The 26,431-nt window shown below is 39.4% G+C and overlaps 1 protein-coding gene across 2 annotated transcripts; it reads right to left on the reverse strand.

The window, feature by feature from the left end:
• Window positions 1–28: 28 nt before the first annotated feature.
• Window positions 29–18,068, reverse strand: CDC23 (cell division cycle 23). Of its 2 annotated transcripts, XM_007077855.3 has the most exons (16): window positions 17,904–18,068; window positions 17,747–17,819; window positions 15,460–15,597; window positions 13,283–13,325; window positions 12,650–12,755; window positions 12,419–12,551; window positions 10,689–10,866; window positions 10,503–10,600; window positions 10,290–10,371; window positions 3,403–3,556; window positions 3,168–3,287; window positions 2,751–2,826; window positions 2,383–2,444; window positions 1,606–1,684; window positions 1,409–1,528; window positions 29–992 (listed from the first exon to the last, which is right to left on the reverse strand). In XM_007077855.3, exons 1-16 carry the CDS (start codon window positions 18,056–18,058, stop codon window positions 822–824), a joined length of 1,788 nt encoding a protein of 595 aa, XP_007077917.1. In that variant the 5' UTR covers window positions 18,059–18,068; the 3' UTR covers window positions 29–821. The 2 variants fall into 2 exon arrangements, with proteins under 2 accessions (XP_007077917.1, XP_042840679.1); XM_042984745.1 differs by lacking the exons at window positions 2,383–2,444; window positions 2,751–2,826.
• Window positions 18,069–26,431: the final 8,363 nt, after the last annotated feature.

The following is a 26,431-nucleotide window of genomic DNA, read 5'->3' on the forward strand; positions in this document are numbered from 1 at the left end:
TACATCGAAAATATTTATTACAACAGACCAGGTTGAAATGGGTTTATTCTTGTCTATACGGTCACAAAACCTAACACTCCTTGAACATCCATGAAATTATCTGTAATCCTGCCTCTTGCTTCGCTTTAGTAAGAGTATAAGTAACTCCATAGGCTCTTTTGCCATCAACAGTTCCATGCAAAGTAAGATTCTTTTTGCCCCCTCTTTCATTCAACTCTAGTAAGTTAACTCCAATATGAAAATTTCTATGAAGAGTTCTTAAAATGATGTTTCTGAAAAATGTCCCCCCAGAGCAAGAACAAAAGTGTAGCTTCCGTTTAAATCTTACCTCTGACAGCATAGTCATGCTCAGTAAATCCAGAATGATGAGGTCATGTCTATCTGGTGCCCTCACCTTCCTAGGGTATCCAGTGCCCCTACTGCCTGCAGAGGGTAGAGTGGCACAATGTTCTCCCTTCCATCCCTCCCTAAAGAAATCTCTCACTCCCAGCAGCATTAAAACTTGGTTTCTGTAAGCCTTGCCTGTACTAAAGTGCTGTTAAAGGGATGTTTTTTAGATGGGGAGAAAAGGTCTGGGAAGAAGGCCCAGATTCGTAGCCACTCTCTGAACAGAAGGGAAACAGAAGTGCTTCTAACTGGCAAAAGACCATGTCCGTTCCTGCCAGGATTATTCTGTCAGATTCTGTAAACCATCCCCAAGGAGCTGTTTCCATCTGTACAAACAGACAACTAAGGTCCTTGGAAGAACAGCTGTGGCCATTCCTTACACAGAAGTAAGGCTTAACATGGGTCTAGTAGTGTGCTGGCTTGAAAACAGCCAACTACGGTGTGACTGAAGACAGGTTGAGTGGAGAAACTCTGCGTGTGGGAGTGTTGTTAGCAGACAGCGAAGCAGGGAGGAAAAAGGGAGCAGGCATCTCAGTGGAGGGAGTCTCCCCTTGGTTCCGAAGCTGTAGGATTTGCCGGAGCAAGGCCTTGCCTTCTTCCCGGGTCTGAAACAAAATCAGGAAAGTGTTTCAAAGTCTATCCAAGGCTATTCTCAAAAACCAGTTCTCAAATACTGATGTAAAAGTTTCACAGACCAAGGAAGCCTTTCCACTTACCTTCTTACCCATCTTCCACTCTCAGATGATCATAACCATCATATGTTTTGTTTGTTTTTAAATTTATTTTAAGAGAAAGAGCAAAAGCAGGGGAGGGGCAGAGAGACAGGAAGAGAGAACCCCAAGCAGGATCCACACTGCCAACGCAGAGCCCAACGTGGGGCTCAAACTCACGAACCGTGAGATCATGACCTGAGCCAAAACCAAGAGTCGAATGCTCAACCGACTGAGCCACCCACGTGCCTCTTAAACATCATATGTTTGAACCTAAAATCCAAACCCTTGAGCAAAGAACTGCTACTCACATCATTGAATGCACAACACTTTTGGGCACAAGTTGAAGCTTCATCCCACAGCTTGCACTTAAAATAGTACTGTGCCAAATAACGGAAAGCAGTGCTCTCCTCCAAGTGCTCCACTATTTCCTGGATAAGGAAAGCAAGAGTGACTAAGGCGATGAGAATACAATCAGCAACCCAATTCGCATGGTCGTGAAACATACCCCACAGGAGTAGATGTCTTGGATATATTTGATGTAACACTGGGCAGCTTGTTCTGACTCAGTCAACTGTTCATGAAGCCTACAAAATAAATAGGTCTGTAAGTACAAATCAGATCTCAGAGCAAGCTAATGGTAAAACGCAAAGCACATGATTAAGACCCAAAAAATGGCAATACAGAGAAAACTACAAGTTTTGACATAAATGGCACACTGGGACCCAGAATAATATTACTGTCCCAATGTGATGGATACCTCATCAAAACTCAGCCTCGTTCCTCTCCTACTGGTGATGGAGGGAGAGTAGGTAAATACTTATAGTGGACAACACACCTTTGCAAAATTCTCTGGTAATACTCTGAGCAAAATTTAAAAAAGACACCAAGCAATTCAGACTTTTTTCTAAGAATTCAGAAAAGAACTGGCAGGAATAAGATTGCATTTAAGACTTCTTTGCCTGCTATTTCTGAGTCATTCCTTATTTCCTTGGGCTTTATCTGGAGGAGGATCAGTACTTAAAGTAGTTTTCCTAGACTTCTTTGACATGAAAATTTCATTCCTTTCAATTCATTCTTGATCCCTTGCCTAACAGGAAAGCAGCTCCCCCTTTAGAGAGGAGTCTCCTGAGTCAAGATGGCTTAACTTCCAGACCAGTATTCACACACCCTGATGCATCTGCACACTCATGTAGGAGGACGATGGGGGCTCTAGAGAGTGCAGGATGAGCAGTACCAGAGAAGCCAGCAGAAATAACAACAACATTTCATTCCTTTCACTCACTTGGCCAGTTTCACCAGAGCCATTTTCTCCACATCTCCCACGGCGTAAGCTCTCCAATAACACTGTCAAAACAATAAACTGATCACTTTTGACCATTGTCCCGTGTGCTATGACCTACCACATAAAGGCTCAAGTCCTACAAGCCTCCCAGAAGTTCAGATTTGCAGAATACAAAGCATTTGTACTAGACTGATAATCCCACTGACAATGTCAGCCGTGCTTTGCTTTTTAGCCTATGCACCTATAAATACTTAAAACTTTCCTAGGTAGATAGATCAACATGAAGGAAAATTAGAACACAGAGAGACCAACCCTTCATCCAAACAGCACATCTCCATTCAAATTCTCCAGGACCCAAATTCAGATACCTTTTTGGCTTCTACTAGTTGATTGAGTTTCTCATAACATTCTCCTAAAGCAACCAGCATACGAGAATCATTGGGCCTAAGAAAGAGGAGGAATAGGCAGTCTGAGCAAAGACTTTAAAAAGTTACTAAAGTCCAACCTTGAGGACACACCACCAACAACCACTAATTCAAATCCATGCAGGGATTAGCCTTTAATCCAATACTTCATATAATTACAGTATTTTGTGTTCACAATTATACTACCAACTAACCCATCAGAATATACTGCATAAAAATGACCAAGGAGCATAGGGCAAGTTTACACCCAGGTCTCTAAGAGTCAAAACCATTCATTCACTGTGATTCTTCAGTAGCTAATCAAAAGATAAAGTACCAGCCCTTCTCATAACAAACACATCATCAACTGGTCAGATTTACCGAAGCTGATGGGCCCGTCTGTAATAATAAAGGCAGTAAAATGGCATCTTGAGGATTTCATAGGTCTGTCCAAGCCCATACCAGGCTCTGTAGTCCCGTTTATTGACCTCAATGGCATGTCTACGAAACAAAAGAGAGATTGGTAAGAGGGGAGAATCAAGGTTAGAGACTTGTAGGCTCAAGAGAGGCTCCTAACATCAATCTCCTCCACCTCAGCACTCAACTAGAAACTCACCTGTATGCCTGAATAGCAGCAGATGTGTTCTTCATTTCCATGTACTCATGTCCCATCAGTGTCCATGCCCCAAGATACCGAGGATTCAATTTCAGTGCTCTCTGGAAATATAAGGCTGCCTTCTCATGCTGAGAACGCAAACTATAGTAATTGCCTGATTGAAAAACAAAAGACATGTAAGTAACTAGAGAGATAAAAATAAAAGTTCCCTAAAATAGCATTCCACAGAGCAGGCATGAAACTATAACTCATTCCCCCAAAGTATTTGCAGAAAAGCCAAAATGTACATGAAGGGAACATCATTATTCCCTTGGGAAATATACTCATCTATCACACACATTGGTTTAAAAAAAAAAAAAATGTTCCCTAACACTTCAAGTTTTTCTTCAGTTTATTTCATCTGGATATAGCACTTATACATATTTTCTTAACAAAGGATGGGAAATTTCTACAGTTTGGTAGTTTTCCAACTACATTCCCAGGTTTCTGAAGAGGTACTTCAAGGGATAAAAAGGTAGAGCTCTGAGCTCCTCTCTCCCATAAGAATCAAATCAGATCTATCATTGTTGGTCTTGAAAAGAGCAAGTGAGAGCTTTTAGGAATCTGTGGAAGATTTTATTTGCAGAAAGGGTATAAAACCCATTTATCTTAAGTCAACTGGTAAATGGATAAACAAAATATACATATCCAAACAATGGAGTACTACTCAACATTCAAAAGAACTACTGAGGGGTGTCTGGGTGGTTTCTCTCTTCCTCTCTCTCTGTCCCTCCCAATTTGTGCACATGCTGAGCTCTCTCTCAAAATAAATAAATAAACTTAAAAAAAAAAAAAAACTACTGAAACATGCTACAACACTGGTGAATCTCAGAAACAGCTAAGTGAAAGAAGCCAAACAAGACTAAAAACTGCAAGATACCATTCACATGAAAATTTCTAGAAAAGGCAAAATATAGAGATAGAAGGCAAATCTGTGTCTGCTGGGGGATGCAAGAGGGACTGACTGCAAACGGACTCAAGGGAACTTCCAGGGGTGCCAGAATGTTCTAAACTGGATTTATGGTTATGGTTACACAACTGTATAAATTTACAAAAACTCCTTGAAGTATAAACTTATGTAAATTACACCTTAATAAACCTGGTTTTTTTTTCAATAAAGCTATTTTTAAAGTTTATTTATTTATTTTTGAGAGAGCAAGGGAGGGGCAGAGAGCAAGGAGAGAGAAACCCAAGCAGGCTCCACGCTGTTAGCACAAAGCCCCAAATGGGGCTTGATCTCAAGAATCATAAGATAATGACCTTGAGCTGAGATCAAGAATCAGATGCTTAACCGACTGAGCCACCTAGGAACCTCAGGAATAAATTATTTTTTTAAAAAGATGAATGAATAGATAGAGGGGATTAAGAGGTACACATTTCCAGTTATAAAATAAGTAAGTCACAGAATGCAAAGTACAGCATACGGAATACAGTCAATAAATCTGTAATAACTTTGTATCATGACTAACTTATCATGGTGAGCATTCAATGATACACAGAATTGTAGAATCTCTATGTTATACACCTGGAACTAATATAACATTATACTTCAATAATAATTTTAAATCCCCACAAATCCTGTTTGTAATGTAGCTATGAAGAAGAATGTTTATAATAGTAAAAAAAATAAAGTCATAAGTGAGAGAGTAGGGAAAGGGAAGATTAGAGCTATATACATCAGCATAGTACATTTCTAGGCCAAAATACTGATCCTCACCCAGGAAGAAGGGTATAGCCCTATATATGCCCTAGCTTCTAAAGGAGTGAGAATGATAGAGATATTAAGGAAGTCAGAATTGGCCAAGTTTTGAGCAAAGATCAAGTACATGAGATTTTTTAAATCTCATTTGGAGCAGCTAAAATATACTAATGATTACAAGTGTGCTGGGCAACTACATTGCTGTAAGTGCTTTGTAGGCATTAATTTATCTAATCTTCATGACAATTACATGAGAGAAGGATCCATTATTATTGCTTTGTGAATGAGAAAACTATAGCAGAGACAGGTTAGGCCCAAAGTCACACAACTAGTTAGTAGTAGAACCGAGATTTAAACTTGGGTAGTCTGGTTCCAGAGTTCAAACTTAACTATGCTATATTGTAGTATAAGCTGTTTTACATAGTGCATAAAATGCTGCCTGTCAGACATTGGGACTCCAGAAAAGACAAAGAAGGAAAGAATTCACATCGAAACATCAAAGCAGATACAAGGACTAAACCAACAGGATATCCTTGCGACCACTCTATTCATAAGAGCGTTCATTTTCTCTCAGGTCCTCAGGTTTTTTTTCTTCTCTCTACCCTTTTTTCTACTTTTACTTCCTCTGAATTGGCTATAATATGAAAGCTGAAGGATATTTTTTTATCATAAACTAATATTCCTTATTTTTCATTCTTAAAGTAGGTGGGCTGAATTCAACAAACATTTATTGACCATATGTCAGGCACTGTGCTGGGCATTTAACACATATACTGAGGGGAAAAAAAAAAAAAAAACAGTTCATTAAGGAGTTCACCTCACATGATTATTAAAAAAACAAGTAACTCTTGTAAATGCAAACTGGTGCAGGCACTCTGGAAAACAGTATGGAGTTTCCTCAAAAAGTTAAAAATAGAATTACCCTACAACCCAGCAATTGCACTACTAGGTATTTATCCAAGGGACACAGTGTGCTATTTCGAAGGGGCACATGTGCCCCAAAGTTAATAGCAGCACTATCAACAATAGCCAAAGTATGGAAAGAGTCCAAATATCCATTGACGAATGAATGGATAAAGAAGATGTGGTATATAAATACAATGGAGTATTACTCGGCAGTCAAAAAGAATGAAATCTTGGCATTTGCAACAAGGTGGATGGAACTAGAGGGTATTATGCTAAGCGAAATTAGTCAGAGAAAGATAAATATAAGACTTCACTCATGTGGAATTTAAGTTACAAAACAGAGGATCACAAGAGAAAGGAAGCAAAAAGAATATGAAAACAGGGAGGGGACAAAGCATAAGAGACTCTTAAGTATAGAGAACAAACTGAGGGTTGCCGGAGGGGTTGTGGGGGGCAGGGGGTAAGCTAAATGGGTAAGGGGCATTAAGGAAGACACTTGTTGGGAAGAGCACTGGATGTTACACATAGAGGATGAATCACTGGAATCTACTCCTGAAATCATTATAGCACTATATGTTAACTAACTTAGATGTAAACTTAAAAATAAAAAAATTTAAAAAAAATTAAGTAAAAAATAATAAAAGCAACTATAAAATCAAAACAAACAAGAAACTCCTAAATCATTGCTCTTCATATGTAAGTCTCTTTTGATTTTAACTGGCATTAAGTGTGGAGGTTTAAAAAAGGATTATTCATTCCTTCTCTTCCCCACCTCTATTTCCTTTCTTCATGTATAGAGCACTGTTATCCAACTGGTTGCCCAGTCACCAATTCCTATTTGTTCTACTTTTTTTTTTTTCAACGTTTATTTAATTTTGAGAGACAGAGACAGAGCGTGAGTGGGGGAGGGGCAGAGAGAGAAGGAGACACAGAATCTGAGCTGTGAACACAGAGCCTGATGTAGGGCTTGAACTCACAAACCATGAGATTATTACCTGAGCCAAAGTCAGACACTTAACCAACTGAGCCACCCAGGTGCCCCCTATTTGTTCTACTTCTTAAATACCTTTTAAGTCCAACAGCCTCTCTCCATCCCTGCTGCCAATACTTCAGTGTAGGCTCTCATCATCCCTAGACTGGATTATTCCAAAAATCTGAAAATCTGAGAACATTCATCACTCTGGTTTACATTCCTTCAGAAGACTCCTACTGCCTTCATAATAAAATCCTAATGTTCAGCAAGGCATAAAAGCCTCTTCAAGATAGGGCCCCTTTTTGAACATTCCCACACCATGCTTCCAGATGCTGAGCTACTTCAGGCAGAATGCCTGTTTCATACTTTGGTGCTATACAGGGAATGCCCTTCCGAAGTCAATCCTTTTACTCTCTTACTGAACTGTTTTACTTCTGCCCAGCCTTCAAGCACCACCATCTCAGGAAGACTTCCCTAATAATCACAGGCTAGATTAGATACTTATGTACTCTCTTAGCATCTTAGGTTTACCTCAATCATAACACTCAACCCACTGCATTATAGTTATTTTTTTTTACTAGTCTTACTCGATGGGCAATAAGGGTAGGTACTGCAAAAGAAAGCACAGGGTCTGGTACTCAGAAGATGCTCAAAAGATGAGGCACCTGGTTGGCACAGTTGGTTAAGCATCCAACTCTTGATCTTGGTTCAGGTCATGATCTCAGTGTTTTTGAGTTTGACTCCTGCACTGGCTCTGTGCTGATGGTATGGAGCCTGCTTGGGATTCTGCCTCGCCTTCTCTTTGCCCCTCCCCAGCTTTTGCTCTCTCTCTCCCTCAAAATAAATACATAAACTTAAAAAAAAAAAAAAAGATGTTCAAAAGATGTTTTCTGAATAAAATGGGATTATGCCCTCACCCTAATGCACTTTATATTTTCTTTATAATGTTCTGATATTGAAAAGATCATTTATTCTTATTCTCACCTATGTTCCTATAGAACCTATTACATTTTGGCGCGCCTGGGTGGCTCAGTCGGTTAAGCGTCTGACTTCGGCTCAGGTCATGATCTCACGGTTCGTGGGTTCGAGCCCCACATCGGGCTCTGCGCTGACAGCTCAGAGTCGTGGAGCCTGTTTCAGATTCTGTGTCTCCCTCTCTCTCTGCCCTTCCCCCACTTGCACTCTGTTTCCCTCTGTCTCAAAAATAAACATTAAAAAAAAATTTTTTAAAAAAGAACCTATTATATTTTTTTAAATGTTTATTTGTTTGGGTAGGGGGAGAGAGAGCCAGCACATGCATGAGCGGAGGAGGGGCATTCGAGAGAGGGAGGGAGAGAGAAGATCCCAAGCGGGTTCTGTACTGTCAGCACAGAGCCTCACATGGGGCTCAATCTCACAAACTGTGAGATCATGACCTGAGCTAAAATCCAGAGTCAGAAGCTCAAATGACTGAGCCCCCCAGGCACCCCAGGACCTATTACATTTTTTTTTAATGTTTTATTTATTTTTGAGCGAGAAAGAGCACAAGCAGGGGAGGGGCAGAAAGAGAGGGAGACAGGGTATCCAAAGGGGGCTCTGCACTGACAGCAGTGAGCCAGATGTGGAGCTCGAACTCATAAACCATGAAATCATGACCTGACCTGAAGTTGGATGCTCAACCAACCGAGCCACCCAAGCACCCTAGGACCTATTATATTTTTTAATGCTTATTTCCCACACTGAACTACAACTTACTCAAGGGCTAATAATATTAAATTAACGGATAGAAATTCTATCAGTTTACTAACAACTTCCTGACCTAGAAAGATATGAATGTACGATCTCAACGCCAGGTCACCAAACACCCAGGAAGGGGGATTTCCCTTTCATTTCCAGGGAACCTGGGCTTTCTGTCACAAACAACCAAGCTTACTTTTATCCAAATGTGGCCACTGATATGTTTATGTCAATTGATGATAAGGTCACAATAAGTGTGGTGGAGTACATACGGCATGGTTCTCAACCACGGATGATTCTCAACCACAGATGATTATGACCCCAAGAGTTGGCAATATCTGCAAACATTTTTGGTTGTCACTATTGGGGGAAGAGGGTTATTGCCATCTAGTGGGTAGAGGCTAGGGATACTGCTAACACCCTCAATGTACAGGACGGCCCCCAACACACACAAAAAAATTATCAGCCCAAAATGTCAAAAGTACAAAGATTGAAATACCCCTATACGAAGTAAGAGGTTTTCTCATTTGTTTTCATAGGATTGGAAATTTTTTTTTTTTTTTCAGTTTTACTTTAGATAGAGAGACAGCATGAGCAGGTAAGATGGTCAGAGGAGAGAGAGAACTTTAAGCAGGCTCCACACTCAGTGAGAGCCCAACGCAGGGCTCAGTCTTACAACTGTGAGATCATGACCCGAGCCAAAATCAAGAGTCAGATGCTTAACCGACTAAGCCACATAGATGCCCCTAGGATTGGAAATTCTTATAAGCTTTTTAGTAATATTAAGGTTAAAATATACACACTTTTGATCCAACCTTCACTGCTAGGAATGGATCACATGGATGATAGTTGAATAAACATGAAAAAATAAATGTACACATACAAAGATGTTTCCTGAAACTATTTTTATATTAATAAATACTGGCCACAACTTATACAATAGAAAATGGTTAAATAAAAATAAAAATGGTACATCTATGAAATAAAATACTGAATAGCCATCAAAAATAATACAAATCTTCATATACTAAATACAAAAATGAGAAAGCTTACTGTTAATATTTTTAAAAAGGAAAAGTTACAGAGCAGTGTGTATAATGATATAGTTTTTGCAAGCAAGTTATACATACGCATGCACCCACACACACATTTTTAGCATTCACATGTATTCACATAGAAAAACATTCTGGAGTCATGCTCACCAAATAATCTAGGGGGTGGGATTACACTGTGCTTTTACATTCTATAGTATATATTTTGTTATCTTTGACACTTTTAAATGTTTATTTATTTTTCAGAGAGAGAGAGTGCAAGCAGAGGAGGGGCAGAGAGAGAGGGAGATAGAGGATCCGAAGTGGGCTCTGTGCTGACAGCAGAGTGCCCGATTTGGGGCTCAAACCCACAAACTGGAAGCTCATGACCTGAGCCATAGTCGGACGCTTGACCAACTGAGCTACCAGACACCCCTCTTTGACACTTTTAATTGTTATTTTTTACATCTGTATTACTTACAGTAAAAATAAATCTTAAAAGAAAAAAAGTAGTGACTCTTACCAATTACACAGCATGTTTCCACACGATATTTATCAATCTCACAGAGGTTGTGAGCCAGGTAACTCAACTCTGATTTCATGCTCTAGAAGAAAACGGAAAGACAATCTAAGCATGAGTTAAGGAACCCCTTAGCTAATGCAACTTGTGACAATCCAACCCAAGAGATTAAAGCAAAAAGAGCTTGATCAATTCTAAGCAAAGGAAGCAGCTCACCCTGACATAAAGAAGGTTGGAGAACGTGTCCATATTTTCAATCCTGTATGGGTCTTGTTTCCTTAGTTCATTAAAAATAGAGAGGGCTTTGTCAATATCTGCAGGATAAAAAGGTAAGAAAGTTTAGAAAACAACATAGTGCTACATTCAGGATTTGATGGTATTTCATTGTCCTTATTCACTCACCTCTGATATTGTGATAGGCAACTGCAATTTGGGAAACAATATATGAGCTCTTAGAGAAGCCCACATCAATGAGATTCTGATACTTTTGCAGGGCCTCCTCTATCAACTGCAACTCTGTGTATATATGAGCCAGAAAAAACTCTTTCATCCAGGTGTCTGGCAAAGACAGGAACTTCAGCTGCCAGCAGGAGAGAGAGGGACACACTTAATATACTTTGACCTCTCTCTCAAATGAACATCAAGGAACTATCTTTTTGTCTAAAGAAATTTATCACCAAAACTTTAGGAGAGCACATAACAAACAGAGGGCAGTTCAATTAAGTGAACAGGACTTACAAGCACAATAGGGAGGAATGACCAAATTAAGGAAGACTTCAAAGAAAAGCCTAGTATTTCAGGTGAGTCTTATAGGATAGGTAGAACTTGAAAAGAAAAAAAGAGAGAGGAAGAAGAAAAAAAGATAACACTCCAGGCAGGGCAACAACATCAATAGAGGCAAAACAATCCTGAGTGTGAGTGAATAGGATGAGGAAACTAGCTTAGTTTGAGAGGAGGCTATGTGTTCAAAAATAGTGAAAAAAATAAGACTGAATGGGTAGGGCAGGTCCTATGGCGAAACAGGAAGTGGGATCCAATAGGAAACCACTGAAATTTTTGGCAAGAGAACGACATGATGACATGGGTGTTTTAAGAGTAAGTGTGAAAACAGTATGCACGATAGCATAGGAATGGGAGTGTACAAATGGAAAAACTAGGTAGAAAAGTAACTATTACTTATAAGTAATCCAAATCTGAGATGAAAACTAAGATGGCAAAGAAAACCAAAAGAGATGCATGCAAGAAGGAGACCATGGCAATGTCTGGTGACTGACTAGATAAAAGGAGATACGAGAAAGAGAAGAACAAATCTACTGATGAGGCATCAAGACTGGGTATCTTGAGAAATAGTGATGGTATCAAGGGAGTCTATCAAGCTGGGAGGAAGAAAGAATTTGGTAGGCAAGATCAGAAACTTGGTTTTGCATATTTTGAGTTCAGAGAAAAAACAAACTTTTAATGAAAGTCTATTAGGCAGTTAGAGATAATAAATAGGAGTAAGTCAAGATAAGACTTCAGACCCAGATTTAGTAGCACGTATCATTATTGGGGGAAATCGACCAGCCTTCAGTTCTTTAGAGCCAACAAAAGCAAGTGTATTATCAATTCCGTTAACTACTGCAGAATGGCAAAATAAACTCTATAGACAATGTCCTATAATAACAATTAATAAAATGACTGCAGTTTATAAAGCAATTTCATATACTTTAATTCATTAAATAACAAATTTCTAAATCTCTACAAAGTCCTAGGACAGCTCAGCGGAGACCTTAAAAATGTTTTTAATACGATCCTTGATATCAGAGAAACCTTTCCTATGGCATCTTTGGAATGAGGAAAAAAAAGTATAATAGCATTTAGTCTATAAAGCAAGTCACAGTAAAATGTGAATGTGAATCATGAAATAATGAAAAGATATTCTAACATAACTAGACACATATCCAACAGCAACCACCAAACAAGAGCCAGACATGAGTCTTTCAAACAAAGACCGAAATTCCAGCAATGAAAGAGACTAGAGAAGAAGCAAAGATGTAACTACAAAGGTTTAGCAAACCTCTCTTCCCAGCCCATTACAGAATTACATTAAGACTTGGAGCAGAGGGTCTTTCACATAGCTCCTCTCAATTTACCATCTCTTTGTCCGTAATTAAATTACAGAGTTCTAGCCAGGCTCCCCAGTGCAAAGGCAAAACATGAGTAGCCTCCACAAACACATCAATAGCCTCTTTCACCAGGTCCAGTTTTCGAAGCACCACACCATATCTAGGAAAGAGACAATCACAGAAGTTAATGTTTCATAACACATCCCTTCCACTCTGGAGAAAATGTTATAGAAGGATCGAAATTACTCTACCACTTACAGATAAAGGCCAAATCCATCAAGTTCCCGAGCCTGGTGTTTTTTGCTAAGTTCCACTCTCAATTCTCTAAGTGCCTCATTTTTAACTTGTCCTTTCTCCAGGGGACCTAGGAAAGGAACCAAATCTCAGATCTAAGGAAAGACTGCCAATCTTCATTTCACAGACCTAGACATTCCCCTTGACATCAACCAAAGTTACACCTGGAACTTCCAGCAAATACTCAGAAGTGGCCAACAATACCTTACACAATCCACTTTATTCCAGAAATTACCACTGATAACTGGTCTACAGTCATATTTTGCTAGGCCCACAAAGGTTTTTAAAACTTTAAAATAATCAGTGTTTAAAAAGTAGAAGTCTCAACTAAAAAGCTGAATTTCCAGTTTCAGTTCCCAAAGAATGAGGTAGGGCCAAGGGAAGAAAGCCTTGACTACACTAGGCCCACATTTCCTCAAGGGAGCTGTCAGCAGGGCTGGGTAACAAGCAGGTTACAAGTTACCAAGTTGTGCTCCCCAATTTGCAACAGTCCTCCTAAGTCTACTTCACACCTTTATATTACCTGCCTGGCTCATATAGGCATTTGATTATGCAACCCCTGCTTTCATCCAAAAGGTAAGATAAAGAGATCCATACCTAGACTATCAACTGTTTCATCATCCTTCTTCTTTTCTCCAGACTGTAAGAGAAAATCAACAAATTGGTCTTTTCTCAGTTTATTTTGAAACTCATTCTAAAACTAGCAGTCTGGTGGCGACTGGGTGGCTCAGTCAGTTAAGCAACTGACTTCGGCTCAGGTCACGATCTCGCCGTTTGTGGGTTCGGGCCCCGCGTTGGGCTCTGTGCTGACAGCTCAGAGCCTGGAGCCTGCTTCAGATTCTGTGTCTCCCTCTCTCTCTGTTCTTCCCCTGCTCATTCTCTGTCTCTCTCTGTCTCTCAAAAATAAATAAAAACATTAAAAAAAATTAAAATAAAATAAATTAAAATAAAACAAAACAAAATAAAATAAAAATAAAACTAGGAGTCTGATTCTAGCTAAAGGGTTCAAGTCCAACCAAAATGTCAACTACTACTGGTCACTACTTTTAAACAATAATTCAGGGGCTCCCACTGTCCAAATCTGGAATAATTTGAGCACTGACATAATTTATAAGTACAGTAATAAATTACAATTACAAATATAAGAATCCTTGAATTCATACTGATGGTAAATAAATGGGGATGGTGAGGGAAAACTCTTGCATAGAGTAGAATGCCAAGTAGCTAGTAGCAAATGTGGAGAGAATACTGGAGTGGAAAATCATTATTTTGCAATATCATAGTAAAGAATACTTCAGGCAAGAATTAACAATGGATTTCTTGACTAATTAATATATATTAATGTTTATTTATTTTTGAGAGAGAGACAGAGTGCAAGCGGGAGAGGGGCAGAGAAAGACACAGACATAGAGCCTGAAGCAGGCTCCAGGCTCTGTGCTATCAGCACAGAGAAAGACATGGGGCTCGAATCATGAATGGTGAGATCGTGACCTGAGCCGAAGTCTGATACCCAATTGACTGAGCCACCCAGGTGCCGCTTGACTAATGAATATTTAGGTTATTGACATTTTATGGCTATTGCAAAAAATACTTTAATAAATAGCCCTGTTCATACATCATTGAGCACATATTGAGCCCCATGTTGGGCTTGCATTGGGATTCTCTCTCTCCTCTCTCTGCTCCTCTCCTGCTTATGCTCTCTCTCAAAATAAATTTTTAAAAATTAAAAAATTTAAGGGGTGCCTGGATGGCACAGTCGGTTGAGCATCCAGCTTCGGCTCGGTCATGAACTGGCAGTGTGTGGGTTCGAGCCCTGCGTCGGGCTCTGGGCTGACAGCTCAAAGCCTGGAGTCTGCTTCCGATTCAGTGCTTCTCTCTTTCTCTGTTCCTCTTTCTCTCAAAAATAAATAAGATTTAAAAAATTTTTTTTAATTTTTTTTAATGTTTATTATTTTTGAAAGACAGAGACAGAATGCAAGCAGGGGAGGAGCAGAGAGAGAGGGAGACACAGAATTTGAAGCAGGCTCCAGGCTCCGAGCTGTCAGCAGAGAGCCTGACATGGGGCTCAAACCCAACAGGCCTCAAGATCATGACCTGAGCTGAAGTTGGCAGCTTAACCAACTGAGCCACCCAGGTGCCCCAAAGTTTTTTTAAAAATTAAAAAATAAATAAATAAATAAATAAAAATAGGGAGCCTAATGCCTATTTTATCAGTAATGAATACTATCAATTTTTTTAAGGATTTTATTTTTTTTAAGTAATCTCTACACCCAATGTGGGTGGGGCTCGAACTCACAACCCTGAGATCAAGAGTCACATGCTCCACCAACTAAGCCAGCCATGGACTCCTATCAATATTTTTAATATTTTCCGGGTGCCTGGGTGGCTCAGTCGGTTGAACGTCCGACTTCGGCTCAGGTCATGATCTCACGGTTTGTGAGTTTGAGCCCCACATCGGGCTCTATGCTGACAGCTTCGAGCCTAGAACCTGCTTCAGATTCTGTGTCTCCGTCTCTCTCTGCCCCTCCCCCCCACTTGTGCTGTCTCTCTATCAAAAATAAATAAAATGTAATAAAAAATATTTTTAATATTTTCTTCTATATTGCCACTTTTTAACTTTATTTATGACATCCTCTTTATTACTGTTAAGTATTTATAAAGTATATTTAGCAAGTAGGCTACTGCTCAACTATTTAAAAGATTAAACTTTTCCCCCTTCGTTCTACATATGGATGCCTCATGGAAGGCAGATGACATCTTAAAATGGCCCTCACCAGATATCTAGAATACATGTATAGAAAATAGGCTTTTTTGCTATTGCAGCCATGCAGGAAATGTGCTGCCCGATCATACTCTTTAACATCAAAGTAGGCTTTGGCCAGGGTATAAGCGTCCATATCCTGGGCATCCTCCTAGAAGAGAGACAAGTTTTTATAAGTGGTTGGGAACAAGACAACAAAAATTCAAATTCAAGAAGCATATTCATTAATTTCAAGATGTAAGAAAAAGTATTTTCTTCCTCCCCAAAACCTAGCATATACGTGTGTGTAGATATGTATACATATTTACATATACATAGAAATGTAAATTACTTTTGTATATTTGTCTTATTACACACTAAGGTCATTGAACTTTTTTTCAAAATAAAAAGTTGGGAAAAACTAAAAATTTTAAAAACTGAACCAAGACACTCAGAAAGTTGTACTAGTTCTTTAAATGAGGTGCGAAGTTGCACAGGCTTTAGTGCTAGGGAACTGGATTCAAATTCTGATTCCTTGATTTCCTGGTTTCATGACATTAGTAGGGAAGTTACTTAGTTTCTCTGAGAACTCATTTTTTCATGGGTAAAATGGAGCAAATAATACACAATTTGATGAGGAAAAAGTGGAAAAGTCATGGAAAATGTCTAGCATTAATATCTGACATTTGCTTCCTTTTCCAGGCTTTCAAAAATGTACAGAAATGCAACATACTGTGCAATTACTTTTATTTTTTATACTTCAAAAAAGTTTTGACATGTTAGTATTGCCAAAAGCATAGAACACAGTCATAATTCTGTATATAAATGAAATGATGCACATTTAAGTTAATAAAGTATACAATCTCCCAAATTCTAGGGGTAAGTCGATTAAATCTTCATTTGTTACATTTTCCTCATCCTTCTTGCCCCAAATATTACTTGAACAAAACTGGAACCAAAACATGTTCAGTGTTTTCTTCATTGAATTAATAAATCCTAAATGTATCCATTCAACTTAGGAGTCTAGTGGCCTTTTTCATGTCTTCATCAATTCCTTATTTCTTCACCCACCTCCTCTTACATGCATTATACCTTCTGAAGTCAGAAACCTTCACTATTTTTAAGAGTGTGTGTGTGGGAATGCAAGCTGGTGCAGCCACTCTGGAAAACAATATGGAGGTTCCTCAAAAAACTAAAATAGAACTACCCTACGACTCAGAAATTGCACTACTAGGCATTTATCCACGGGATACAGGTGTGCTGTTTCAAAGGGACACGTGCACCCCCTGTGTTTATAGCAGCACTATCAACAATAGCCAAAGTATGGAAAGAGCCCAAATGTCTATCGATGGATGAATGGATAAAGAAGATGTGGTATATATATACAGTGGAGTATTACTCGGCAATCAAAAAGAATGAAATCTTGCCATTTGCCACTAGGTGGATGGAATTGGAGGGCATTATGCTAAGTGAAATTAGAGAAAGACAAAATCATATGACTTCACTCATATGAGGACTTTAAGAGACAAAACAGATGAACACAAGGGAAGGGAAACAAAAATAATATAAAAACAGGGAGGGGGACAAAACAGAAGAGACTCATAAATATGGAGAACAAACTGTGGGTTACTGGAGGGGTTGTGGGAGGGGGGATGGGCTAAATGGGTAAAGGGCACTAAGGAATCTACTCTTGAAATCATTGTTGCACTATATGCTAACTAATTTGGATGTAAATTTTAAAAAATAAAAAATTAAATTAAAAAAAAAGTGTGTGGAGGGGAGGGGAATCAAGAAATGGCATCTTCAGGAGAAACAAAATGGATTGTGACAATTATTCAAACCACACAGACTAGGTAAAAATACTTTCTGTAGATCAAACATAAAATATATTCCCATCTTATATAATTCTAGCAAGATCCACTTAAAGGAGATACTATTATCCGCATTTCACAAATGAAAGTTGCCAAAAGTCCCTAGTGTAGCTGAGATTTGAACCCAGAGCTATCTGAATCCAAAACCAGTTTTACATTGTTGTTAAAACCTTTGATTCTTCTCATCGTTAAGAACATTGTCTAGGCTAGGCTATCAAACTTAAAAGGCTGAAATCTTAAGCAAGGATTGTTTACTAATTCTCTCCAGCTTAAGTAAAGCACCACCAAATCTTTACAAAGATCAACAAAACCACACAGATAAAAATCGCTGAAAACATCCAGCTCTTTAAAAGCTTTAATTCTCTCTACAAACATTCCTGCTAAGCAGGACGGGATACACCATAACCCTTCGGGTTGGTGGGGAGCGCTCACAGTGATGGAAGTGCTTACCTCTGTAATAGGCGGCGGCGGCTGCAGCTCGGCCAGAGGCAAGGCAGGGAGCGAGAAGGCCAACTCCGCGGACCTGGAACACCCAAACTGAATTAATTCCAACAAGCCCCAAAGGCCAAGGATCCAAACCCAGTCTCTTCCGACCCTGACGTCTCACCATTTACTACTGTGCAGTAGACCCCGCTCCCGGGTAAGGCCCGCGATGAGTAGTAGCTGCTTCTTTATTTCTCGTAAATTTGAGAAATCGCTGCTCGATGACAGGACCGGCATCACCGGAGCAGCCATAGGGACGACAGAGGGACTCGCAGCCATTTTCCTGACTCGCCACTCCAACCAATCACCAACGATAATACTAGCGGTCCGTCTGCACCAAAAAAGTCTGCCAGTTATTGGTGGCCTTCTGCTCCAGAAAATCCAATCAGAAATGTTACTTCTCTCAACGTCACCAAAAGGCCGGGAAAGAAGACACAATCCCATCCCCGATTGGTCAAGAGCTACTAGGGCGGGAAATTTAGAACTAGAAGGGATAGAGGGAGGGGAAAAAAAAAAAGAAGCGGGGCAAAGAGGTAGTGAATGGAATAGGTGGATTGGGAAGCTGGGGCTCGGAGTACGAGCAAGAAAGGGCGCAGAAGGGAAAGTGCCCTGAATCTTAGGGATAATGTGGTTGGAAGGGAGAGTGTAGTTTGTCAGCAGATCTGTGCCGCTGGACAACGAAATGGTGTATGTGTCTAGCAAGGATGCCGGCTATCCTCTGGATTTTTTCTTATTTAGGAAGATGTATGGCCACAGGTGGAGATTCCTTCCTTCCTCATTTTCCACCCCATGGCGGGGGGCGGGGGGAGAATAGTTAACATTTATTGGGGATTTATCCTGTAACAGGTTATGTACTTTTACAGATATAATCTGGTTTGACCTTTAAAACAGCTCTGTGATATTCGTATCATCCCAATTTTACAGGTAAAATGAAACCTCAGGGAGTTTCTATCACTCTTCCAAGGAAGGAGTCTAGATTATGAGCCAGATCTAACCCTAACGTTCTTAAACATTACATGAACATTTTCAACGTTTTTTAACCCTTTCATATTAATAAATACTTTTACCAGCTTGAGAATTTTTCGAATCGTTTGTCATTCCTTGGCTGTTATATAGAACTACTTTTAGGTAAAGCATGTAGTTTTAGATTAATACATATTTTTAAAATTGTATTATAGGGGCGCCTGGGTGGCGCAGTCGGTTAAGCGTCCGACTTCAGCCAGGTCACGATCTCGCGGTCCGTGAGTTCGAGCCCCGCGTCAGGCTCTGGGCTGATGGCTCGGAGCCTGGAGCCTGTTTCCGATTCTGTGTCTCCCTCTCTCTCTGCCCCTCCCCCGTTCATGCTCTGTCTCTCTCTGTCCCAAAAATAAATAAAAAACGTTGAAAAAAAAATTAAAAAAAAAATCGTATTATAGAGGCGCCTCGATGGCTCAGTTGGTTAAGCGCCAGACTTGGGCTTGGGGTGGTGATCTCCCTGCTCCTGGGTTAGAGCCCCATGTTTGGCTCTCTGCTGTTAGTGCGGAGCCTGCTTGGGATCCTCTGTTCCTCTCCTTCTGCCCTTCCCCTGCTCATGTTTTCTATCTCTTTCTCTCTCTCTCAAAAATAAAAACATTAAAAAAAAATTTTAATTGTATTATAAAGTCAACTTTATTGCACCATGATATACAATATATTGGCAGAATTCTACTTTTTTCTTGTTACACAAATGATGCACACTTTATACTTGTTTTAAATTTATAATAAAAAGAATTTAATGTAAATTCTTTTATATAAATATAAATATAAAATATGTATAGAATATAAATAAAATAAATATAAATATATAAATTATATAAATAACAAATAATAAATAAATAAATATAAATATGAATAAGAATATAAAAAGAATTTATAATAAGAAAAAAAGCATGATTTGTTAGCAAATACAAAAATTACATTATATCATACCCGTGTTATATATATTGAATATAAATTGAATATATACTGACTTATAGGATGAAATGTAATTGTTTATGGATTTATAGGTAGTCAAATAATACTTTTATGACTTGTTTAGAATTCTTAACTTTTCCCCTTAAAATATCACATTTTTTACAATTGTATTTGATTTTATAATTTTTTATGTCTTGTTTTTAATTTTTTTAATTATTAAATATTATTTTAAATTTTTTAATGTTTATTCATTTTTTGAGAGAGAGACACACACAGAGCATGAGTGGGGGAGGGAGAGAAGGAGGGAGACACAGAATCCGAAGCAGGCTCCAGGTTCTGAGTTGTCAGCACATGAGATCATGACTCAAGCCGAAGTCAGACACTTAACCGACTGAGCCACCCAAGTGCCCCCATTTTTTGTTTTCATTTGAGAGAGAGAGAGAATCCCAAGCAAGTTCCACACTCAGCACAGATTCCGATGTGGGGCTCAATCCCAAGACCCTGGAATAATGACCTGAGCTGAAAACAAGAGTCAGACGCTGAACCAAGTGAGCCACCCAGATTTCCCTATGTCTTGCTTTTAAATAATAAGAAAACAGAGAAGTTTGGGGGGGGGGGCACCTGAGTGGTTCAGTTGGTGGAGTGTCAGCCTCTTGATATCAGCTCGGATGATGATCTTTTAGACACAGGATGGAGCCCTGTATCAGGTTTCATCAGGTTTCTCGCTGGGTTTCTCCCTGCCCCCTGCCTCAAAAATGAATAAACATTAAAAAAAAAAAAGAAAAGAAAAAAGATTTCAAGATGCCTTTGGCAAGCACTTCTCCACAAACAACACATTTTGGGTGTAACCAGTCTCTTGTCCCAATGAAAAGCTAAATTGGATAGAATTGTCATGCATTTTTTTCAATTTGAGAGGGAGAGAGAGAAAGAGAGAGAGAGAGAGAGAAAGCATGAAGGAGAGGAGGGACAGAGGAAGGGAGAAGGAGGGAAAGGGAGAAGGAAAGAGAGAGAAAGAGAGAGAATCCCAAGTAGGCTCCATCGGAGCTCCATCCCAAGACTCTGGGATCATGACTCATGACCTGGCCAAAATCAAGAGTCAGACGCTCAACCAACTGAGCCACCCAGTCACCCCAATTTTTTTTTTTTTTACAATATTTAAAACCAGAGTCATTCTAGTTGTATCATTACTTTGTATTGTTTTTTAATGTAATATTATATAATATTTATTCCTCTACCATCCCTCCTCCCCAATCCTTCCTATGACATAGACTTTGTAGCTTTCTATTTTATAATGCGTTTTTTCTATTACAAAAATAATGTATGGTTGGTGCGCCTGGGTGACTCAGTCAGTTAAGCATCTGACTTTGGCTCAGATCATGATCTCACGATTTGTGGGTTAGAGCCCCATGTTGGGCTCTGTGCTGACAGCTCAGAGCCTGGAGCCTGCTTCAGATTCTGTGTCTCCCTCACTCTCTGCCTCTCCCCTGCTTACACTCTTTCTCTCTCTCAAAAATAAATAAACATTAAAAAAATAATAACATATCTTCAATGTATAAAACTTGAAGAATACAATAATCATGAAGAATAATAAATATACTACTGCATACCTATATTAGAATGACCAAAATCCAGAACACTGACAACACCAAATGCTGGCAAGGATGTGGAACAATAAGAATTCTCATTCATTGCTGCTAGGCATGTGAAATGTAAAAATACTGTGGAAGACAGTATGGCAGTTTCTTACAAAACTTTACATTTAATATACAATCCAGAGCAATCATGCAACCAAGGGAGTGGAAAACTTATATTACACAAAAACTTGTTTATAGCAGTTTTATTCAAAATTTCCACAACTTGACAACAATCAAGATGTCCTTTGGTAGGTGAATGGATGAATAAACTGGTACATCCAAACAATGGAATGCTATTCAGCACTAAAAAGAAATGAGGTATCTGGGGAGCCTGGTGGCTCGGTTGATGAAGTGTCCCACTCTTGATTTTGGCTCAGATAATGATCTCACAGTTGGTGACTTCAAACCCCACATCGACTTTCCTTCCGTGCTGACAGCTCAGAGCCTGGCGCCTGCTTCGAATTCTGTGTGTGTGTCTCTCTCTGCCCCTACCCCACTTGTGTTCTCTCTCTCTCTCTCTCTCTCTCTCTCTCTCTCTCTCTCTCTCTCTCTCTCTCTCAAAAATATATAAACATTAAAAAATTCTCTTAAATAAATAAAAATAAACTTTAAAAAAAAGAAATGAGCTATTAAGCCATGAAAAGACACAGAGAAAATTTCAATGCATTTTACCAAGTGAAAGAAGCCAATCTGAAAAGGCTAGACATTGCATAATTCCAACTATATGACATTCTGGAAATGACAAAACTATAACCACAGTAAAAATCAGTGGCTTCTACCAGTTGGGTGAGAGTAGAATGAACAGGCATAACACAGAGGATTTTTAGGACAGTGAAACAACTCTGTATGGTACCGTAAGGCTGAATACTTGTCATTATGCACTTGTCTAAACCCATGTACAACACCCAGAGTGAATCCTAATGTAAACCCTAGACTTTGGGTGGTAAGGATGTGTCATGGTAGGTTCACCAACTGTATACCACTCTGGTGGGGAATATTGATGAGAGAGAAGCTCTGCACATATGAGGCAGGGAGCACACAAGAAATCTCTGTAACTTCTGCTCAACTTTGCTATAAACCTAAAAACTGCACTAAAAACATGAAGTCTGTTAAATGAATGAATAAATAGAACATTACCATATAAGTCCCATACAAAAGAAATAACTGGTTTCTGAATATTTTAATCCACCTGTGTACATACCTTCATACTATCTTATTGTCCACATTTGTTACATAATTCACTATGAGCATTACCCCATCGTTAATAAATATTTTTCCCCATTATGCTCTTCAAAGTTGCATGGTAATCCATTATATGTATGTATCATAAACATACATAACCAGTCTCTGTGTTGGGCCTGTATCTTATAATCATAATTTTTATAACCATAATTTTTTAAATTTTTAAAATTTTTACTTTTTATTTTATTTCAGAGAGAGAGCACGAACAGGAGAGAGGGGCAGAGGGAGAGAGGGAGAGGGAGAGAGAGAGAGAGAGAGAGAGAGAGAGAGCGTGCCCATCTTAATCGGGCTCCCTGCTGAGTGTGGAGCTTGACATGGGGCTCAATCCCACAACCCAGGGATCATGATATGAGCTGAAATCGAGTTACATGCTCAACCAACTGAGCCACCTATGTGCCCCTATAACCATTAACTAGTATTTCAGCATCAAGGTGGCTTATGCTTCAAAGTCCTTTTTAAAAAATATTTTTAGAGGCACCTGGGTGGCTCAGTCAGTGAAGTGTCTGACTTCAGCTCAGGTCGTGATCTCATGGCTCATGAGTTTGAGCCCCAGGTCGGGCTTTGTGCTGACAGCACAGAGCCTGACTGAGATTCTTTCTCTCTCTCCCTCTCTCTCTCTGCACCTCCCCTGCTCGTTCTCTCTCTCTCTCACTCTCTCTCTCTCAAAAATAAATAAATAAAACATTTAAAAATTTTAAATATTTTTACATTTTATTTTATAGAGAGAGAGATCAAGCAGGGGAAAGGGGCAGAGAGAGAGAGAATCTCAAGCAAGCTCCATACTCAGTGTGGAGGCTGACAACGGGCTCCATCCCACGACCACGAGATCATAACCTGAGCCAAAATCAAGAGTCAGACACTCAACCTACTGAGCCACCCAGGCGCCCCTATGCTTTGGAGTCTTTAATTATTACCCACTGTGGGTACATTTTAAATATTTGTATGACTTAAAATAAAACACTACAATAGTAAAAACCACCTCGGAGACTTCCAGTGCACAGGTGCATAACAAACCATTTCATGTTCATCTGACCATCAGGAACTACCTCACACTCATTCTTTCATTTAACCAAGACTCAAAACTGTTCCTTTTTTCAAAAGGAAAATATCTAAATAATTATCTTATTTGTGAAATGTTTAAAAAAATGAAAGCCACTGTCATTACCTTTAGTGATGTGGAGCCTGGAACACCTGTGTGACGCCCCCCACCCTGAACTCCACCAAATTGCCCCTCTATACACCACCAATCTCAGCCTAATTCAAAGGTATTTCATCTCCAAACTGACATTAAGCATCTTTTCACCTTTCTTCTCCTCTCTCCAGAGGTAGAATGGTGGTAGTAATAAGAGTTCTTTTTGGGGGGAATATCATTTATTATTATATCATTTATTCCATGCCATCAAATAAGGATTTTATAACAATAATTTCTGCTATTCAGTTGGGGTAAGAAATGAAAGAGATAGTCCCCATAATATATTTAGAGCAATTTTTAACATAATAAGTTTTGGATAAATGTAATATAAATGTAACATTCTTTTTTTTTTTTTTTTAGGTTTTTTTTTTCCTTAAGTAATCTCTATACTCATTGTGGGACTTGAACTCACAACCCTGAGATCAAGAGTTGTATGATCCACTGACTGAGCCAGCCAGGGGCCCCAAATGTAAGGTATTCTTGAACACTTGGCTAGTCTCTTTACATATCTGATCACCAATCTTTGTGACAACCCTGTGAAGCAGGTATCATTACCCCTATTTTACAGAGCAGAAATAGAGGCCCAGGAAACATATGTGAGGCAACAAGTTCTGTCTAACTAAAACTCATATTCTTCCACTACATTCCATAATGATAAGAAATTATTAATTCATCTTATGTGTATGGTTTACCATTTACAAATCATTTTCAAATGTTATCTTATTGAATCCCATGAAGTAGACCTATCTCTTTTTTTAAATGATAACAAGACCTACATTAGAGACTTGTTATGGCAATGAGAGATAGGTACACCTAGTAGGCACTGCCATTTCTATGAGAGGACACACAGCATGGGTTAGGGGTCATTCACCCATGCAGAGGTAAAGAAAGCAAGACTCCGCATTGCTAGGTCAAACCTCTTCCCCCTTTGATGGCTGTCATCTAGAGACAGCCCAGATTGGAGATCCAGAAAAGCTGAAATCCATCTCGATCTAAACATATCTGAGAAAAATCTCCCCTTTCCCACTCCTTCTCCCCACTGGGCTTCAGTTTTCCCCCTTGTAAAATGATAGCGTTGTGCAAGATGACTTCCAAGATTCCTTCTGCATCTGATAATTTCTGATTGGAGACTGGAATTCAGACTGCCTCTGCAAAAGTCAGGGGAGAGAAAACAACCTCCTTGTTTTTTAACAGTAAGTGAATGAAAAGGTAGCAAAAGTAATGAAGAATTAAGTCAAAGTTATGGTTGGGATGCACAGCTCCACTCCCATTGGAAGTCTATGAGCCCCCTCCAGAAACCAGGTTCCATCCAAAGTGAGAGACCTAAGTCTCTCATTACCTCACCTACTTTCCAACAGGGACTATTCCCCTTGGCATAATATTTGATGGATACCTTGAAGGGGAGATGAGGTGAGAGGAGCCCAGAGTTCGATCTCTGTACTACAGTCAGAGATTGTATTTTCACTTGTCAGATGCCTCCTCTTTTTTTTTTCTTTTTTAATGTTTATTTTAGAGAGAGAGAGAGAGAGAGAGAGAGACAGCATGAGCAGGAGAGGGACAGGGACACAGAATCTGAAGCAGGCTCCAGGCTCTGAGCTGTCAGCATAGAGCCTGATGCAGGGCTTGAACCCAGGAACAGTGAGATCATAACCTGAGCTGAAGTCAGAGGCTAAACCAACTGAGCCACCTAGGCGCCCCACACAACTGTTTTTAATGCCCCTGCTGGGAAGAAATTTACTCTGTCAGTGAAGAAGAAAAGGAGAGAGGGAGAGAAAGATTTTAATGTATTTTAGCTAATTATTGGGTAGGGGTTTTTTTTGTTTTCTGTTTTAATTTTTTAATATTTATTTTATTTCTGAGAGAGAGAGAGAGAGAGAGACAGAGCATGAGTGGGGGAGGGGCAGAGAGAGAGAGGGAGACACAGAATCCAAAGCAGGGTCCAGGCTCTGAGCTGTCAGCACAGAGCCCAATGTAGGGCTCGAATTCACAAACTGTGAGATCATGACCTGAGCTGAAGTCGGATGCTTAACCAACTGAGCCACCCAGACGCCCCATGATTATTGGGTAGTTTATATGTAATTTCTTCTGATTCTCACAATAGCCCTGTGTGATTGATTACTGACCATCAATATCATTGCCTTCCATTTTATAGCTGGAGAGGTTTAATTACTTGCAATTTGAACTCACGTCTCTCTGATTCTCAAGTTCATGTGTATTTCCATTACACCACAGAGTTATTGTCAGAGAAAAAAATGATAAAAAATAAAATAAATTATAATACAAGAAGAAAGAATAAGGAGGAAAGCACTCCAAGAAGAATAAGAAGTTGTTAAATACAATGGGGCCCTAAATACAATCCGCTATGCCCTAACCCCAAGCTTGTCACACAGGCAGCTTCAGTGACAACTTTATCCAGTCACTTGCTATCCCACTTACCATTCTCCAGCTGCCCTTGGGATGTGTAGTACAGTGAATTATGACATACCTGAGGCCTCTGCTGGAAATATCCAGTGCTCCCTGCTATAATGTGGGCTCTGGCCAACAGATGGAGCCATTTCCTTCCTACCCTCTCTTCAAACTGCTTATGCGAAAAAGCTGTTGCTCAAAGCTGTGAGGTCCGGGGATAGGAGGACTGTGGCTATCACCAGACAC

This window comes from Panthera tigris, chromosome A1, assembly GCF_018350195.1.
Source record: "Panthera tigris isolate Pti1 chromosome A1, P.tigris_Pti1_mat1.1, whole genome shotgun sequence".
NCBI lineage: Eukaryota > Metazoa > Chordata > Mammalia > Carnivora > Felidae > Panthera > Panthera tigris.

Coding starts and splice junctions, on each gene's coding strand:
- CDC23 (XM_007077855.3), bottom strand. CDS start 18,058: ATGGCTGCGAGTCCCTCTGTCGTCCCTATGGCTGCTCCGGTGATGCCG. Junction 10,372..10,502: donor CCAACCTTCTTTATGTCAGG/GTGAGCTGCTTC, acceptor GTTTTCTTCTAG/AGCATGAAATCAGAGTTGAG. Junction 1,529..1,605: donor AAGACATCTACTCCTGTGGG/GTATGTTTCACG, acceptor TTCCTTATCCAG/GAAATAGTGGAGCACTTGGA.